Source organism: Bactrocera oleae, chromosome 3, assembly GCF_042242935.1.
Source record: "Bactrocera oleae isolate idBacOlea1 chromosome 3, idBacOlea1, whole genome shotgun sequence".
Taxonomy (NCBI): Eukaryota; Metazoa; Arthropoda; class Insecta; order Diptera; family Tephritidae; genus Bactrocera; species Bactrocera oleae.
The window spans coordinates 9,758,446-9,776,813 of NC_091537.1; the positions used below are offsets into that span (position 1 = coordinate 9,758,446).

Here is an 18,368-nt window from a genome sequence, read left to right on the forward strand (position 1 = left end):
TGGTTACAGCAACAACAAACAAAAACACAAAAAAGTTTCCATACAAGAACTTATTTTTGAACGCTAAGTTTGTATGGCAGCTATGGCTTTAGTGTTCCGATCTGAACAATTTCTACGAAGGTTGTAGAGATGCTTTGGGAAGTAAACGATATCAAATTTCGTGAAGATACCTCATCAAATGCAAAAGTTTTCAATACAAGCACTTGAATCCGATCGTTCAGTTTATATGGCAGCTTTATGCTAAAGTGGTCCGATATCGACTGTTCCGGCAAATGAGCAGCTGCTTGGGGAGAAAAGAACGTCTGCAAAATTTCAGATCGATTATTTATATACCATATTATATAAGCTATATTATAAGGTCTTGAACGTTTCCTTCTGGATGTTACAAACTTCGCGTCAAACTTGATATACCCTGTTCGGATTATAAAATTATCTAAAAATTTCATGAACCAGTTTCTCAAAAACTGCTTATTTTAAAAGTCGACTGCCTAGAAATATTAATAAATTAGCGTTTGGCAAGTGAATTCCCACACACACACATACAAACTTATGTCAGCCCTGCAAACTTTTGGTGCGTAATAAATTAACTTCATTTTTGTAGATACTCGAATTTTTCGAAATTAAAAGCTAATACTTCTAAGTAATTTAATTTCTAATTGATGCATTTACTGTAAATCCGAAAAAATAATTTATTCAAGCACTTAACAGTTGTAATTTGAAATATACGTGTCAACAAATGCTTGGCAACGCATAAACAAACTTTTTCTGTGCCTTCAGAACCAGTTCGGAGTTTCATATATCATTTCTCTGCCGCAAACATTCCCGTATTGCCACAAATATATTTTGAGTAAAAAAAAAAAAGCATAAGAAAATATTTTGTACGAGAAACGTAACTGAAAATAATTTAAGCTGCGAAAAAAGTGAAAAAACATAAAAAACCAATATGTCCGAACAAGAGGAAAACGAGGAGGAAACGGAAGCTGAGGTAGTGCAAAGGGAAGAGCCAACATTTGGCGAGCACATCATCGATTTGAGGTAAGTTGCCAACGAAATATTGTAAATATGTGTATAAGCAAATAAACAAAATTTCGAAAACAGTCATTCATTCGGTTACGACTGCAAGCGTTTTTTCAATCTGGTGCTGCTCGGTGAAAATACGCTGATTTTCGCGTCCGGCGATTATTTGCATTACTTTGATATACCTACGCGTACGGTAACATTTCGCAAGACCGTTTTCGGCGGTGGCATTGGTTTTATAACGGTACGTTGACAACACACATTACAAATAATTGCGAGCCTTTAACTAAAAAATTAAACTTGCAGCGCAACGAACATCCCGACTTCATCGATCTCTTTACCGTTGCCGAGAATGGTGTACGACCGACCATCTTCATATACGAATATCCCTCGCATGCGTTGCGCATCAAGTTGGAGAATGCGGCCAAGTCTTGCTTTACCTGCGGTTCGTACAATTCGACCGGTGAGCTCTTCGCTTCACAAGCCGGCTATCCCGATTTCATGCTCACGATTTGGCGCTGGCAAACCGGCGAGGTGGTCTTACGCTCCAAATCATTTCAAAATAATATATTGCATGTACACTTTTCACACTTCAATCCCATACTGCTGGCATCCTGCGGTCTTAGTCATATTAAATTCTGGAAGATGGCTAACACTTTCACTGGGCTGAAGTTAAAGGGAGAATTGGGTCGTTTCGGCAAGACGGACTTCAGTGATATTTGTGCGATTTATATGCTTTCCGACGAGAATGTAATCTCCGGTTGTGAGTGGGGTAATATACTGCTGTGGGAAGCCGGTTTGATTAAGTTCGAAATCACGCGTAAGGGACGCAAACCGTGTCATACTAAACCGATTACGCGCATCACCATGGATGAGGGTGAGGTGACGACTGTCGGTATGGATGGTTATGTGCGCATTTGGTATTGGGAAACCGTCGATTTGGCTGATCCGCCGGATGATGATCGTTTTGTGGAGATTGAACCGATTTATGAATTCAAAGTTGGGGACTGTGAAATACGTGGCCTGCAGAAGATTAAACCTTTCGATAAAAAAGATTTTAGCTATTATGCGCAAGTGAGTTTGGGGTATATGGCATAATATTGATATGGGTTATCAGAACTTCTATCGGCATCATGGTCGGAGCAGCAAATGAAGGTTCTGAATGGGTACGAATCTAATATAAGAGAATATTAGAGAATTTCTTCAGCTGGATTTTACAAAGACAATCTCTTTGCTATAACGTCATTGCTCCGCATAGCGATTACGTCAAAGTCGTGTGTCTTGTATAAGTGGAAGTTTAATAATTTTCTTGTATCAAACTCTGCTGCAGTCACTCTGGTCTCACGAGTTATGCTGAGATCTTCGTTCATATTTGAGAGCGATTTGATTCTCTCGACATCCTCCCATCGTGTGTGGGTTATGGCCAACCGGGCAAGACAACGACCGACCAAAAACGTGTTAACCTGAAAAGAATAACTCAAAAGTCTTGTTGATATTATCTTTTCTTTTAAACCGTTCTTTCGGTTCTGATTTTCTTTAGCCTAGTAAAAAATCGAATAAAGGCTAGATTTTGAAAGAGAACCTTTGCATTCTCCGCAGCAACCTAGTTGAAGTAACTCTTTTGAGTGAGAATAAAGCGGTAATATTGAGATTTGGGTTCTTTGACTCATTCCAAATACTCGTTTATATATATATACTAGGTCTCGACAGTTTTAAGAAATATAGTATGTTTTTCCACAGGACGGCAACGGCGGCATTTGGTTCTGCGACCTAAACACCTACGATGTGCCCAAAACGCCGAAAAAGCTTTACAACTGTCATGGCGGTAAAGTCATAGCGGCACAAGCGAGTCCCGTCTCAACTCATCTCATGACCATGGGTGAGGATGGAAAAATGTTTCTCTTCAATTATATAACAAACACTTTGGTGTTGGAGAAGAAGTTCATTTCACCGGGTAGTGATTTTATTTGGTTCTCTACGAAAGTCTCCAGCACCGGTTTGGATTTGGTTGCCGGCTTCAAGGATGGCATACTGCGGCAGCTGGTGTTGGATATGCGTAATGAAAAACATATAGAACTGCATTTGGTGCGTGCGATTAAGGCACACATTGGTCCGATAACCAAATTGGCCATTAATCCAAGGCACACATGTCTGGTGGTATCCTCCGCTGACAAATCCATATTTGTTTATAATATTAAGGATAAAGAAAATAATATGGTATATTTGAAACCCATGGGTTTTGTGGTGCTCGACGCCGTGGTGAATTGCTTCAATTGGAAGAACGATGAGGTGGGCGAAAAGTGGTTGTTGCGCTAGTATTTGAGTACTTTTAATTATAAGCGTACACAATTTTCTCTTTCATATACATATATCTTTACAGTTCTCGACAGTTTTGATGGGTTGCAAAACGGGTGAGGTGTACGAGTATCAAATTCCCGGTCGCGTCACAGACGAACAAACTTTTCTCACCTACAACATCACCGATGTGCACAAATTGAAGTCCACACGCTTTGTGTCTGTGAAGAGCCGTATAAGGAGAGATCAAAAGCGCGAAAAGATAAAGAAACGTAAAGAGAAGAAACGTCAACGGAAATTAGTGGAAATTGATAAATTGAAGGCCGCCAATCCAGGCTTGCAAATTGATCTGGAGACCGCCTTGGGTGAGTAGCTAACTATGCAGTACCCATATCAGCTCATCTTTACTATTGCTGCTTCATTTCTGTTCGCTTATTTGCGCAGCCGATTCGGAACCCGACGAAGAGGAAGAACCTTTGCACATACCAGTTGTGCCGAATACAGTGATTTGGCTGCGGTATACACGTGACAGCACCATTTGGGTGTCGATGGGCGGCTACGATGCTGGTTACATTTATGAGCTGATTTTTGGCTATGCGGAGCCCTATAAGTGCACTGTGATTACGGACGGTGATGATTGCGAAATACACTCTTACTTGACCATGTAAGTTGTAGGGGTCTTAAAGAGAATTTTTATCTTAAAAGAACAAATTGGCAGCTTTTATTTGTATCAACCGGTTTGGCTGATATTTAGGTTATATATTTCTTAGGGATGATTTTGAGGTTATTTAATTAACGGTTTAAGTCAAAAGTTTTACTAAAAGTACGCAGATCTCTTGAGGGGTTCTGGAATAAAGATACCTCACATGTTCAAAGCTACTTCAACTGCCATCCGCAGGTCCCAAACTACTGCAGACATTATTATTGCATACAATTCTTCTTTGCATGCATCATAAATATTCGATACTATTTTTTAAGAATCCACCTTAACGCCACGTGGCTTCCTGATTTTTGCATTCAACCTTATAACCGTTTACTTCCAGTGAGGACTACTTGATATTCGGTTTAGTGAATGGAAAATTGCGCATAAACCGTACGCTGTCCAATGATTTTACCGATTTGCGAGATTATCGTCTGTTTCCGATGCATGATTCCCATAACGGGATTATAACGCGCATATTACCCAGTTATGATGGAAACTACTTATTCACTGTTGGTCACGATGGTAATATATTCTGCTATAATTGGCATGGACCGAAAGTGGCGCATGGTGGTCCCTTGGAAGTGGTTGCTTATGCTAACCTTAAAGATTTACGCGCCGATGATATAGACGATCCTGAATTTCCATCATTGGAGCAAGAGAAAATCTATGCCGAGATCAAACGCAAAGAGGAAGCAGCTCTCGCACATGATCGTAAAGTGCTAGCACAAATCGGTGAATTACAAGTGAAATTTAATGATATTAAAGACGATATGTCGACACTAGAAGAGGAACTGATATTGCCGCATAAAAATCTTTTGCTCGACGAACGCATTACCAAGCAAATTCGGGATGAACTGCAGGCAGAATTGGATGATGTACGCGACGATCTGGCATACGATCTCGAGGTGGCAGAGGTGGGCAAGAATAAATTGTACGATCACTTTCTAAAGAACTTGGATCATGTGCCGATCACTGTGAGTGGCATTAGGTAAGCGCATGGCTGGAAATTTTATGTAATTTGGTGTCTTTAGCTATTATATTTGACTGCTGATATTTGATTTTAGCAAAGATATAAAAGTGTCTTCATTTCGTGTGGAAAAACTGGGCGAAGCATTCCAAAAAATCAAAGACGAGATCGAGGAACGTTTAAGAGCCGAGGCGGCCAAGCGCAGGTAAGTTTAGTTTGATTATTTGGGAAGTTTATGCTCTTACACCCTACGAAAATGTTTACTACTCATAAACAAATATTTGATAATTTTTAAAAATTAATTTAATGCTTACCAAGCGCGGAAGAAACGAAAGTTCCAACACAAACTGAGTAAGCGTAATTTTTATTGTGTATTTGAAACATTTTTGCACCATATAGCTTTTATCTGTAATAAGCACGCTTCTTTTTTTTAGAGCTAAGCCTAACTCTCTGCTTTAGGGCTAGTTTTGCTAGAGAACTCTTTCAATGCCTCCTCATATCTGGCACAGCTTTCACTGTGGTTCACTTGAACCTCGACTGCTGCAAGAATTTTCGGTTAATTTACCGTTCAAAAACTTAATATTTCTTAACACTTTTTACTTGAGCCAATCAGCACTCCTAATACAACTAATACACTACCGACCTCTGAGACGGTTGCTTCCCAAAATTACATTTCATTTCCGACAATTCGCAGATCCATCGCACCCATTGTTGCGGAAGAGAAGGAACCCAGCATGCCAGAGCCGGGTGTAGAAAATTTCTTCTTTGGTCGTGATCCCAACACGATAATACCACGCTTCAGTAAGAAAATGTTGCGCTTGTTGCGACGTTATCGCTCTCGTCAAATATATGAAGTCGAGCGCATTTATACTTGGGAGCAAATGGAACTTTGTAAACCCGATCCGAAGAAAAATCATCCAGAAGATGAACGAAAAATCGCCGACGCTGAAAGAAATTTGGGTGACTACAAGCTTAAAATTGGTTTCGACTATGAGCCGCGTACTAACGAATCGCTAACTTATAAATATATTGAATTGGTGAATGCCAGACAGGCGCATTACCTAACTTTGGATCACTTTAATAGAGAACTATTCCAATTGCGCAAACGTAAATGGTACTTGTATGAGTATATAGAAGAATCGCGCAAACGTTTGAAACGTTTACATGCATTTTTACCGTTAGCAAATCGCGAATATTTGATACCCATCAGAGAAATCAATATGAAGGAAGAGTATCCGGAGCGTAATCTTGACGAGCATTGTAAACCTGGCTGTGGCATTGACATTAAGGATATACTATATGTGGAGAAAAAAGTTGATGACCTCTTACCACAACCGAAGACTACAGCTAAGGAGGTGAAACTTTCGGTACGCGATAAGATCGAACAGTCATTGTACAAGTCTTTGCATGCATTCGAAGTGGACGAGTTGCCCGACATAAAGGATATATTAAGCGAAATTGACAGTTATCCCGGTTTCACAGAGCCGGAATTCTTCGAGCGTAACGAGGAGGGTTTTGCGCCATGGGTATCTGTTGTGCGCTACCAATGGCTAATCGATTTGAGAGATGAGCAAAGCGGTTTGGTGTTGAAGGTAAAGAATCGTGTTAAGGACTTCGATAAGGATCTGCTTGAAATGATTGCGTTACGTTGTAAATGTTTCTACGAGTCTGAGTTTATGCACTGCTACATGATAACATTAAATCAAGAATTGAATATTTTGCGTGACAGCGAAGAGATCGAGAATCAATTGCTGTTCAATGCCGATGAAGCGATGAAGACGCGTAATGAAATGCAAGCGGTAATAAATACGAAAAATCGCCAAATTGAAGACTTCAAAAAGATTGCCGATAAACTGAACGAACAAATATTGTCGGTCCAGCAGAAATTCATGAGCACTTGCAAGGGCCATAAGTTTTTCGATTTCTTGCGGCGTATATTTAAGAAGCGATGGCGACCACCGAAACCACCGAAGGCCGACGATGGTAATTAGACAATAATATCGTATCTCTAATAGTTCGGTACAAGAAGCCAAATGGACTTGAATGATGCTAATAACTTCTACTTCTATTTAGAATCATCTGAGTCTTCGTCGAGCGCAGAATCGTCCAGTGAGGACGAGGACGCCGATGCTAAAAGTATCGATTCAACCGATATGACGACGATTCGGCTGGACGAAAGTCATTGCCCTTCTGGACTTGAACGCAGCACATACGATTTGGCTTTTCAGCTACGCTCGGAGCGACATGCTCTGGAAAAGGTAATGATGGAGACACAGAAGGGTATTGATCAGCGACGCGCGGATGTAGCTGAGCTGCATAAGAAAATGAAATACCACGAAGAGGTCTATGCGCAAGAGAAGGAAACTTTGCTGGTGTTTCGGGTGAGTATGGTATTTTATGAACTGACACGCTAAGAGCTTTGAGTAGTTTTCGAAAGAAAGAAAGGGAAGTGAGAAATAGCGAAGGTGGGGGAGTCAGAAAGAGAGCATTAAAGAGAGAAAAGGGGGATGAAAGGGGGAGGAGAAGAAGTCGTTTGCGAGAGAGTGAGAAACAGAGTGGGACGAAAGCGGAATTGGTAAGAAAGCATAAAAAAAGTGAAGGAGGAGTGGGAAAGAAAGAGAGGAGGAGAGGAAAAGAGCGTGAGCTAGAAAAAAACAGTGAGAGCGAGGATGAGAGAGAGATAAAGAGATAGAGGAGGGAGATAGAAACAAAGTGAGCGATAGTTTTTTCTTCAGTTATCCTAATAGGTTTTTGTACTTAAATCTCATTCCTCAGCGAAAACGGCAGCAGGAGTTGAATAAGATTAAAATCTCCGTAATATTGTCGATGGACCAATTACAACATTTCAAATCCAGTGATAATTATCTCGACCTAAGTCGTGCCATACTTTTCGATGCCAATCGCTTAATTGCGCTTAAAGATCGTGTAGCCCAATTAAATGACGAAACGCAAGAGACACGACGTCTCCATCGTATCAATGTCGTGCATTTGCGACGCATGAATACCGACATAAGCTTTATGCGCAGCGAAATAACAAGACTGGAAAGTGATATCAAACAAGAGATGATTAAGAAATTTGGCATGATCATCAATTTGGATGAATTGGAGGAGGAGGTCTTACGTAGATATGTATTCGATTTGGAGACATCAGCTGAGGATGAGTTCAGGCTGATCGATAAGGAGATCGCACGAAAAAAGGTGAGTTACGATTACGAAAGGAAAGCAAGATAATTAGTTTCTCTCACCTAGCTGGAACTGGCGAATTTGGAGGAGGAATTGATACGCGAGACTAAACTCAACGCAGAGAAGTTGAGCATACTGACAGTGTTGCATGAAGAAAAAAACTTATTATACACGATTTTGAAATCGCAAGAGCAAAACTTTGAAAAATGGATGCAGCCGCATAAAGTGAATCTGGATCGAGATGTGGAGAAACTAACGCAAATACACAAAGAGCAAAAGCAAACCATCGAGGTGGGTGGTTCGAAATTACATTTAGTTTTTGCAACTCGAATATTTTCACTACACTTTTCTCACAGTGCTTGGAGCGCGAGATTTGTACGCTGCGCTTGAAATCCAAACCGCTACAGCTCTTCCACGAAGTCGTCAAGGGCGACATAATCGATAAGACCACACAGCAAGATGACGGCGTGACTTGTCCGAAATCGCTGGCATCCGAAGCTTACCTGCAACGCATGGAACCAGATCAATTCACTACCGATCGCATACGGAAAATCGTACAAAAATACTTCGCTCAATGGTTCAATCGTTATGCCACATCGGATAATATACGAAAATATGCGAAGAAAGCCACACGCTATTTGGCGCAAGCAGCGCACACATTCGAGGGTAAAATAACCGAACGCATACTGGATTGCATAACACAAGCGCTGGAGTCCATGATGCCGAAAAAGTATCTGGTGCATATGTCCAAAGAGAATTTGGAGAAGATGTTTCGCGATGTGCTTAACGCCTACGACTATCAAACGTCCGAAGTGAATACGGACGAACTGATAAGCGGCATCTATCACAATGTGTTGACGAGATTGGGTCAAGAGAAGGCTGTGCTGAATAAAACACAATTCATTTTGTTGCGTCTGTTCGAGCATTTGATTGAGCTTTTGCCTTTGGAGGAGTTCCAAAGTGAGCGAACCACGCGTTTGCTGATGCAACTGTTGGGCGATGATGCGAAAATCGATCCGCGTTGCATAAATGTCGATGACATCGTCGATAAGATGGTGAAGTATGCGCGTGAAAATCTGCTAGACGGCATAACGGCTATGCCGATTCGACGTTTGGCCGACAATCTCTACAAGGAATTGAGCGCACATAAGGCGGTGGGCGTGACCATCAGATGCACGCTCGAAGCTACGAAAAAACAACCGAATAATTTTAATAAAAATAAATTTTAATTTATGTGATGTGAATTAGAATTTTATTTTTAATTTTTAATTAAATAAAATTCAGTTATTATTGTTATTTTTTTAAATTATTTAAAACGCCATTTATGCTAATATCATTTTGTTTTTGGTATTTGGTTTGCATTTGCATAGCACAGGCTATTGCGTAAGGCCGTAACTGGAATAGTTTTTGTGGTTAAATTACAGCAAATTTTTTTTTGCTCACTTCAGTGTGAATAGATTATGACTAGAAGGTTTGAAAATATAAAGAAGAATTTGTGCACAGCCCTAATACGGACGAATATTATTTCAAGAAGTATCCACCGCTTTTAACAATAGCATTCACAACAATGTGTATAAGTTTTAACTACTTTGTTTTAATCCCTAAACATTCAAATTTATTGCATTTGAAGCACTAAAAATTACTTTTCTTCCAACACGACAGTCACAGACAGTAAACATTTTAGCTGTACCCTAATGCTAAAGCACAAACAAACACAACACTTCAAATAATTGTCTTAAATGCAATAAATTTGTCACATATAAATAGCTAGATAGAGCGTGAGTTGTTCATCTACTTTGGCAAACGTTTCTTTATATTGGCTATTTTAAGCGGCAACAAGTTAACCATTTCACGGCAAACACCAACTTCAGCGTTTAGCGTTTCAGCCACCTCTTTCCTTGCTGCACACTCGTCCGTAAAGAGTTTATAGTATTTGAGGCTATTATTCATATTTTCGAGTTGTAGATTCAGATCGGGTGTGATCATTTTGAAATGTAAGCGTCCCAAATGAAAGTAGGCATAGAGTACGTTCCGTTGTTCTTCCGCATCGGCGCTTGCTTTGATTGTGACGCCATCTTTGTCCGTGTAGGATTTCACAAATTCCAGAAAATTTTTAATCGCTCGCTGACAGGTTTGATTGATCTTTTGTAGTTCTTGCGGTTGCGGTGTGCGTCGCTCCTTCAACGCATCCAATTTTATATCCAATATTGCACAGTATGACAGTCCAGCACCATACCAGCACTCACGGCAAATCCCCATATAGAAGACAGGGTTGAGCAGTTCAAGTAAATCTTCATAGTATTTTGCACGACGCTTTTGCATTTTCGCTTGGTTAGCCGGATCTTCTTCGAAGAATGCGATATGCTGATATAATTCAGCATAATCTTTAATAACTTTTGCATATTCGGTAGCTTCAGTTTCAGGTTTATAATATTCTTTTGCCTTGTCCAGCCAGTCACTGACATAATGATATACCGGTTTGGCGTCGTCAAAAGTCAAACAATAATCTGCTGTAACACGATTTTCGTACACATCTATGTTCAGTCCGGGAAAACGATAAGCGTTTGGATCAACTGTGATGCGCTTTACATCTGCAAAGTCGAATAGAAGTGTTATTGAAACTGAGAATTATTTATTTGAAATATATAAATTATTACCTTTGGTTACTTTTTCGTCATCGTCATTATATAAACGTTCCTTGGAAGCACTTAGCAACGCCAGCCCATACTTAGCCCAACAACGTGCAACATCTGCGTATCTGTGTTTGTATGTTTCTGTTACATCCGTACGCTGTTTTTCAGTCATATCTGGCGTCAACATGTTGGCTTCATGTTCAGCCATTACATATGTAGCGGCAGCCAAATGGTGACGTGCCTCTTTGAACATATTCTCACCAATAAAATACTGTGATAAAGTGGCAGCATTTAACGAAAAATCTATAGCCTCATAAGTTTTTGATTCCAATTGCCGGCGTAGCGTTAAATGACAATATTGCGCTGACTTTTCCAGCTCACCCAAATGCCCGTGTACTTGTGCCAAATAAAATGTACACAAAGTATATAAGCTCTCCAATTCTTTTGCACCTTTTCCCTCTTCCACTTCGTCGGGTGTGCCGAAAATGTCAGTAATGCATACAGGAGTGCCATTGCTTTTTACAAATTCTTTATAGGATTCTTCGGATTTTATAAGTGTATCAAAAGCTTGTTTGTATTCAGAACGATTTGCCTGCACTATGCCTATTTCATTGAGCGCACCCACGTAGGAAATAATAGCCTCAGGCTTCATTTTATGTGGTTCAACCAATTGCAGACCTTCTTGCAATAGACGTTCACCAGTTGAAACTTCATCCGTGAAGACGTAGATACGCCCAAGGTCACGACACACAAATGCAAGCAAAACAGTGTAAGTGAAATCATCTTGCCCGTCGTCCGCCTCTTCCGCCACAACTGAAGCTAATGCATTTTTAAGATTTCCTTTCATTTGTAATAATAACTCCCGCGCGGCATAATGTGAACGAAATGGATCTGTAGGTGGATCGTTTTTACTTTCTTCGTTAACATATTTTATAGCCTTTTCGTAGACCTCCTTGTAGTCTGTCAATGTTTCTTTCGCAATCACCATTTTCACAGATTTTCACACGCGTACAAGAGTGATGAGTGGATGAGCTCCCAAGATTTAACCGCAAATGGGGGAAAATTTGTTTGCCGACAAATGTCAATGAACAGGCGGTATCGCATAGGGTGTTTCGTGTGCCGGAAAATACAAAAGCAGTCAACTAAAGCAAATATAGCATGCGATATGTGATATATATGAATTATGTATTTGTATTTATATATGTATATGTTTATATAACGAAATTTATTATTAACATGTAATATGAATATAATACAAATGTATAGTATAAAATTAATGACAAGTTTTCGGTTAAAAACTAAATAACATATATATTTTATTGTAATAAAGTAAAAACAATTATTTTATATTGCTTTTTCTCTAATATCCGTTTCCTTTCATTTTGCTGTTAATTTATTTTTCATTTGTTTTCCGTTAGAAGGGCTATAACACCCTGTGCTTAGACGGCGAACAACACCAGAGAACGTATATTATATATACGTTATTATATTTAATATACGTTCTCTGACAATACGAGCAAAACAAATGTCAATTCAAGAACAGTTATTTCGTGGCGCGTCTGAAGTTTAGCGGAAAATTTAGTTTTAGTAAATTTAAAATTTCGGGTAAAAATGAAAAGCTAAATTGTGATATCATTTGTTTGTGAAGTGCTGTGTAGTTTATAGTTGATAAAATAATGGTGCAATTTCGGTTATTTAACGAATAAATAAGTTTACTCGTTTGTGCAGCTGCAGTGTTCACGTAGTGTTTGTATAAATATAAATCGGTAAAATTAAGAAAGAAGTTCATTAATATTTTGCAAATTATTAATCTGAAATTTATAATCAATTTCTAATTAGCCATTGCGTGCAAAATTTATGAATACAATTTGCAATATAAAATTCGTTGTTGTAGTATTAAGTTAAATGGCTTGAAAGCAGAAGATAAATGGAGACCACCAACAAAAACACAAAGTGGAAAAGTAAATTACAAATGGATTCTCAGACAGAGTGCACATAAATATTTTTGTTGCATTTTTCAGACAAAGTTTGTATATTTTGCGATAGTGTACTCATATTAAAAGCAAAAAATAGCGTAATTTTCAGAAAATTTAATGAACAAGAATAAAACGTGATATTGGTTTGTGACTTAAACTATGCCGAATGATTTTAAAACAAGGATGATTTTTGTAAGTGATTTGTATAATCGGTTTTCGTGCATGATTTTGTTTAACGCGTAACAATAAATCAAATAAAGCATTACACTTCAGGACACAAACCAGCAGCAATATTTCATTATGAAATTTTGAAATTCCACAAATAATTTACACGAATTTATGGTTTTGGAACATATTTACTATAATATTATATTTATCTGCCATAAAACACAACTGTTATACATTATAATATAATTGTTTGGCAAATTTTCAACCACAAACTCGGCTTTTAGCTTTTTTATAGCGCTCAGCGGACAATTCAACAACTACAACTTGTTGCTTCACATGTGTGCTGCGCTGCGCTCCCTTCGAGACTCGATGCGTGGCGCACACTCTATGTTGCGCAACAATGTGTCCCAACGATGACGAGGGTGAGAAATGCTTCGCAACAAAACGTCATTTCAAAAATTTCTGCACCTTTGCCGGCAACGGAAGAAGCTCAACAAACAACACAAGCCAACCCCAAGGGAACGAAGATAACGCGGCCTATTGGCGACTTGTTTATTGTTGTTTACGTATATTGTAGACTCGTGCATGTTCATATATATAGATATATATATATATTATATGTATATGTGAACGAAAGTGAATATCCAAATCAGTAAAACATATGTGTTCATACATACATATGTGTATGTATGGGTGACACTTGATGGTATGAAAAGAAAAATTATGAAAATATTCTTTGCGGCCAACTCAAGTTAGTAGTCAGTTGGGTTTAGCCAGTGTAACGGTTATAGTGTCAAACAAAGTGTAAAGGCTGTGAACAACATTAGTGAACATTTACTTTTGATTATTACTACATAGATTTACATGTATTGGTGTGAGTAATTACGTTGTTTAGGAACTTTGGTAAGCCTCAAACGAAATTTCAGTGAAAATTAATCAAGCTTACATAACAAAGTGCCAAGTGGCAATTATTAGTGGAAGCATCAGTGTAGTTAATGGTGTTTTTTGAATTACTTATACTTTTTAATAGTTTTTAAAGGTTTCTTGTGTCATAAAGCGTAAAATATAAGTGCATGATTTAATAAGGTGCTTGTGTGCACTAAAAATTTATTTTATAAATTTTTATTAAAAAAAAATATACAAGTCTACAATTTCATAAGTACGCCCTAAGCGTAAAAAATTGAACAAACTTACCCTCGTGTTCGTGTTTATTGATCGTTTATAGTTGAAACTTTTAGAAAAACAAACAACAACAAGCACCAAACCACACTAACAACAAGCAGCAGCAAGCAAGCAACAACAACAACTAGAAACGCGGCGACAATGAAGCATCTAATTGGATTATTACTAAATTTGGCTGCCATAACAGGTAAGTGCAAGCGCACCCACATAACTCACCATTGCATTTACATATACACTAGTGTCAACTATTGTCTATATATATACACATACATACATACATACATACAAATATCTACACACATGCAGTAAAAAATAGCAAAATACTTGCAAACAAACCCCCATTTGAGTTTTTTTACGTCTGTGACGTTTCATGGACATGCCGTTGACACGCATTCATCAGCAGCCACAGCAGCAAATTCGACATTGTTTTCTTTGACACCTGTCCACTTTGTTAATGCAATTTTAAACGTGGTTGCGTATGAAGACACCGTTACATATGTATAAAGTCTGTTTTTCAAGCGAATGAATTTGCCGTAAATTTATTTTGATTTCCTTATTTGCGCGTAAATTTCTGTTGTTTGTGTACTCTATAGTAAATTCAATTTATTTTACTTATATACATTTGTTTTTATATTTGTTGTGTGAAAATTCCTACATTGCAGTTAATTCATATACGCGCTTGATAAAAAATATGCCATGCAGAAAATGACAAAAGTTTTAAATACCGTTATTTATAAATTTTTACGTCAAACGTCATTCAGAATTTACACATTCCTGCTGCGAGATTGGGGAATGTCGAATATGGCTTTGGGGCGAAAAAAAGTGATCTGTTCGACAGCTGGTATGGTTTAAGCTCGCTTGTTGACGCTATTTGAGCAAATTCAGTTAGTTTTGTTATCTTAATTTAAATAAGAATAATTTTTCGTTTCTATTTAGCGGCAACCCTGATGCCCATAACCTGAATTTCGCATGATTCTTTTAAATTCTCCGACAGTTAAATGGCAAGCTAACTAGCTAGCCAGCGTAAGTGAACTGTAAATAATCGAATTATGAATTACCAAATGACAACTTAAGTAATTGCATTACAAAATATTTTAGAATTTAAACTTCTCTCTATCTTGGAAAATCATTGGAATAGAAATTTTCAGCAAATTACTTAATGCATTTATAAATATTTCACTCCTTTGTTAATTGAAATGTGTCAAATATAATATATGGAAATACAATGTGGCATACATTTGGTTGTGAGATTATTAAAGAGAGTGAAGAGTAAAGGTTGACTATTGGTATAACCGCAAATAAAATATTAATAAGTCAACTGTGACTACTAAGACTTTATATATATTATATGTATGTCCATTCAAATAAACATATACATACATATGTATGTATATATATGTATATGTACATACAAAAAACAGAATAACGTCCAGGTTGAATTTGTGCAATTTTGACATTATTATAATACATTAAGATTATTATTCGTTTATTGATGTTGCATCGATTGACTCATCAGTTCTTAGAACGCTGTCTAGAACTTCTTACTTTATTACAATAGATTTAGCTTTTCTCTCTCTTTTTCTCAATCTATCTCTCTTATTTTTTCTATCCCTCTTTCTTCTTCTATCTTTCTTTCTCCCTCTCTCTCTCTGTCTCACTTTGACTAGCAAATACCTAAACAGTACATACGTATTTCTAGTTTTTAAAATATGACTCATAAATGCTTAATTAAGGAGTCGCACGAGTTCGTTTGGCTGATGTAACCTCGAAATTCTGCACCCACAATCAGCTGATTTGTGATGATCTTTAACTTGTGTGTTGCATTGGTTCCCTTTTTACACCAAAATTAATTCTACTCTGTGTAATGAACTATTATGTGTATTTAAGTATTTTTCAAGGTTCCAACTCTTTAAGAGCTATCTATGCTTTTGTTAAAACTCCGATATCGAGCCTTATGTTGTGGCTTCGATAAAGTGATGCACTACTAGCACAGAACTAGAGGGCTCTTAAGGAATCATTCGTGCCATTTCAATTCTGGCTTTTTCTTTACATAGTTGGCTTATTAAGAATTGGAAGGAAAATATGCTGACTGGGATTTCGTAAATTTCAAAAAAAAAAAAAATAAATAAAAAAAATGTTACCACAATTATTTCGATAATTGTCTTCGTAATTGTTTTTTTTTAAATAAAATTATACCAAATTTAATTATTGAAAATGTAAATGGATAGTTTAAGTCCCCCAACTAAGGCGGCCTCACAAATGAAAATTTTTTAAATCGTCTTATTTTTACGCGAAGATTACAAATCCGTGAGCGGAAAGTGTTTATTTTTCAATAATTTATGTACTTATATATTTACAAATATATTTGACGCACTTTACACATATATGTATATCAAGTCACTTAGTTGTTGTTGAAGCAGCAAAATCCTGCAGAATTCAGATCACTTAGCTGTAATTACCAGTTCAGCGAGTTAAACATTTTCTTGTGAAAAAAAATACTGAAGAAATGTAACAGTCACAATTTTTTTTGCGCCGCGATCTGATGGTATGAACGAATATCGGAGATCGTCGAACTCCTTTCCGCACTGGTGGCCTTCTTTTGTTTGAGTAAATATCAGTTGACTCATAGCATCAATAGTTTCCGGAACAACAACAGATTTTGAACGACCTTCAGAAAATTCGTCTTGCAGTGATCTACGACCTTGATTGAATTCATCATACGCAAAAATTGAACTAAGTTCTTTGATGTATTCTTGCTGAGTTTATCCACGTTGAAAGTTGTTAAATATAATCGCTTAAAAATATTCGCGTTTTAATTGCTTTTTTTGGCCGAGATGATTATTTTAAGTTACTGTAAACAAAACAAATGGCGCTCGTATGTCAAAACGTGCTGAGCATGTATAACAACAAAAACGTCAAACTTTACGATAAAGTTGTGAGTTGTCAGATTATAACACAGGGGTTGCCACATCGCGAAATTTAAAAGGCATCCTACGTAATACATATAACGCTGTGATGAAAATAACGCTGAATATTTGAATTCGTTAATGTCAAACAAATCTATTCACTTTCACAGCTATTTACTTTGACAGCTATTCACTTTGACAGCTATCCCTCTTGAAATGGTATACCTCAAGACACGCCCTATATTTTAATACTTATATTCAAAAGCATATATCTATACGACTTTATTGCCGTTGGGAAAATGTCGTACACTCCTCCGTTTATTTCTAAGTAGTGAGGCTATCTAATATTTCATTCTAATATGTGTGGATGTGTGGATCTGAACAATTACCTAAAAATGTCGCTAACGAATTTGTTGTGGCAAGCGATATTTAGAAATAAATTTGGTTTGTATATTTGTATTTGCTACTAGATTCTCTCGGATGCACATGTAAATATGCATGTATGTGTGTTGTAGTAGTTGTCGGTTACATGGTCGGTGACTGCAACTGATTTGCCTGTTACTGTAGTTGGTTTTGTAAATCTAATGTAATCGAATATACTATTACTACTACAATAGCAATCGACTAAAAGCTGATAACAACATGCAACATGGCAACGTGGTGACAATAACAACACCAACAACAACAGCAACAACATATAAACTTATAGCAAATGCATCGATAAAGTAAACGTGCGAGTATACTTAGATTTATATGTATTTGTTAGTATTTTGTTGTCACATATATACATACATACATACATATACATATGTGGTATGTGTGTGCTTGTGTATGTCCGCTGTCGCTTTAGCTGTGGCGTTAGAGCTCTTGGCCGCAGCAACATTGGCAATTTTGTTAACAAAATCAACGAACGACTGCAACTGAGCAAAACAAGTGTAAGCAACAACAGCAACAATAGCAATAGCAATAAGAATAATAACAGCACCAACAAGTTTTGTAACATATTCGCTTGTTAGTTGTGAGTGTATGCTAGTTGTTACTGTAACACTTACACTTACTGATTGTTGCAGTTGTTGTAAACATTGCTGTCGACTTGTTAAGCAACAACTGTGCGGCTGAACAACCGACAGCTGGCAACTAACAAACAAGCAGCACCATATTATCATCGATTTGTTGATGAAACTATTTTAATTTGAACCACACACAGTTACAGCTATATATGCATGTGTGTATATGTACATGTGTGCGTTACCTTATAGAGAAATGCCGTTGGACGTGCTAGTGTCCGTTGTAAGCGCCATTTATTTAATTCTGTTGTGGTAAAATATGCGCCGGTCG

At 37.5% G+C, this 18,368-nt stretch overlaps 3 protein-coding genes across 3 annotated transcripts in view; 2 read left to right on the forward strand and 1 right to left on the reverse strand.

The window, feature by feature from the left end:
• The first annotated feature begins 744 nt into the window (after positions 1-744).
• Positions 745-9,461, forward strand: LOC106617094 (cilia- and flagella-associated protein 44). Its single transcript, XM_036358044.2, has 13 exons — positions 745-1,035; positions 1,099-1,261; positions 1,324-2,091; positions 2,758-3,306; positions 3,398-3,677; positions 3,757-3,976; positions 4,356-5,003; positions 5,080-5,187; positions 5,677-6,965; positions 7,056-7,363; positions 7,758-8,180; positions 8,232-8,456; positions 8,522-9,461. Exons 1-13 carry the CDS (start codon positions 944-946, stop codon positions 9,392-9,394), a joined length of 5,946 nt encoding a protein of 1,981 aa, XP_036213937.2. The 5' UTR covers positions 745-943; the 3' UTR covers positions 9,395-9,461.
• Positions 9,462-9,739: 278 nt separating this feature from the next.
• On the reverse strand, positions 9,740-11,880 carry LOC106617103 (KIF-binding protein). Its single transcript, XM_014234100.3, has 2 exons — positions 10,823-11,880; positions 9,740-10,756 (listed from the first exon to the last, which is right to left on the reverse strand). The coding sequence occupies exons 1-2, from the start codon at positions 11,784-11,786 to the stop codon at positions 9,957-9,959; spliced, it is 1,764 nt and encodes a 587-aa protein (XP_014089575.3). The 5' UTR covers positions 11,787-11,880; the 3' UTR covers positions 9,740-9,956.
• Positions 11,881-13,199: 1,319 nt separating this feature from the next.
• The window catches only part of fipi (factor of interpulse interval), a 228,000-nt gene continuing 222,831 nt past the window's right edge, over positions 13,200-18,368 (forward strand). Inside the window, exon 1 of the mRNA XM_070107423.1 lies at positions 13,200-14,311. Within this exon, the coding sequence (XP_069963524.1) occupies positions 14,266-14,311 (46 nt within the window). The 5' untranslated portion in view covers positions 13,200-14,265. The remainder of the gene's footprint in view (positions 14,312-18,368) is intronic.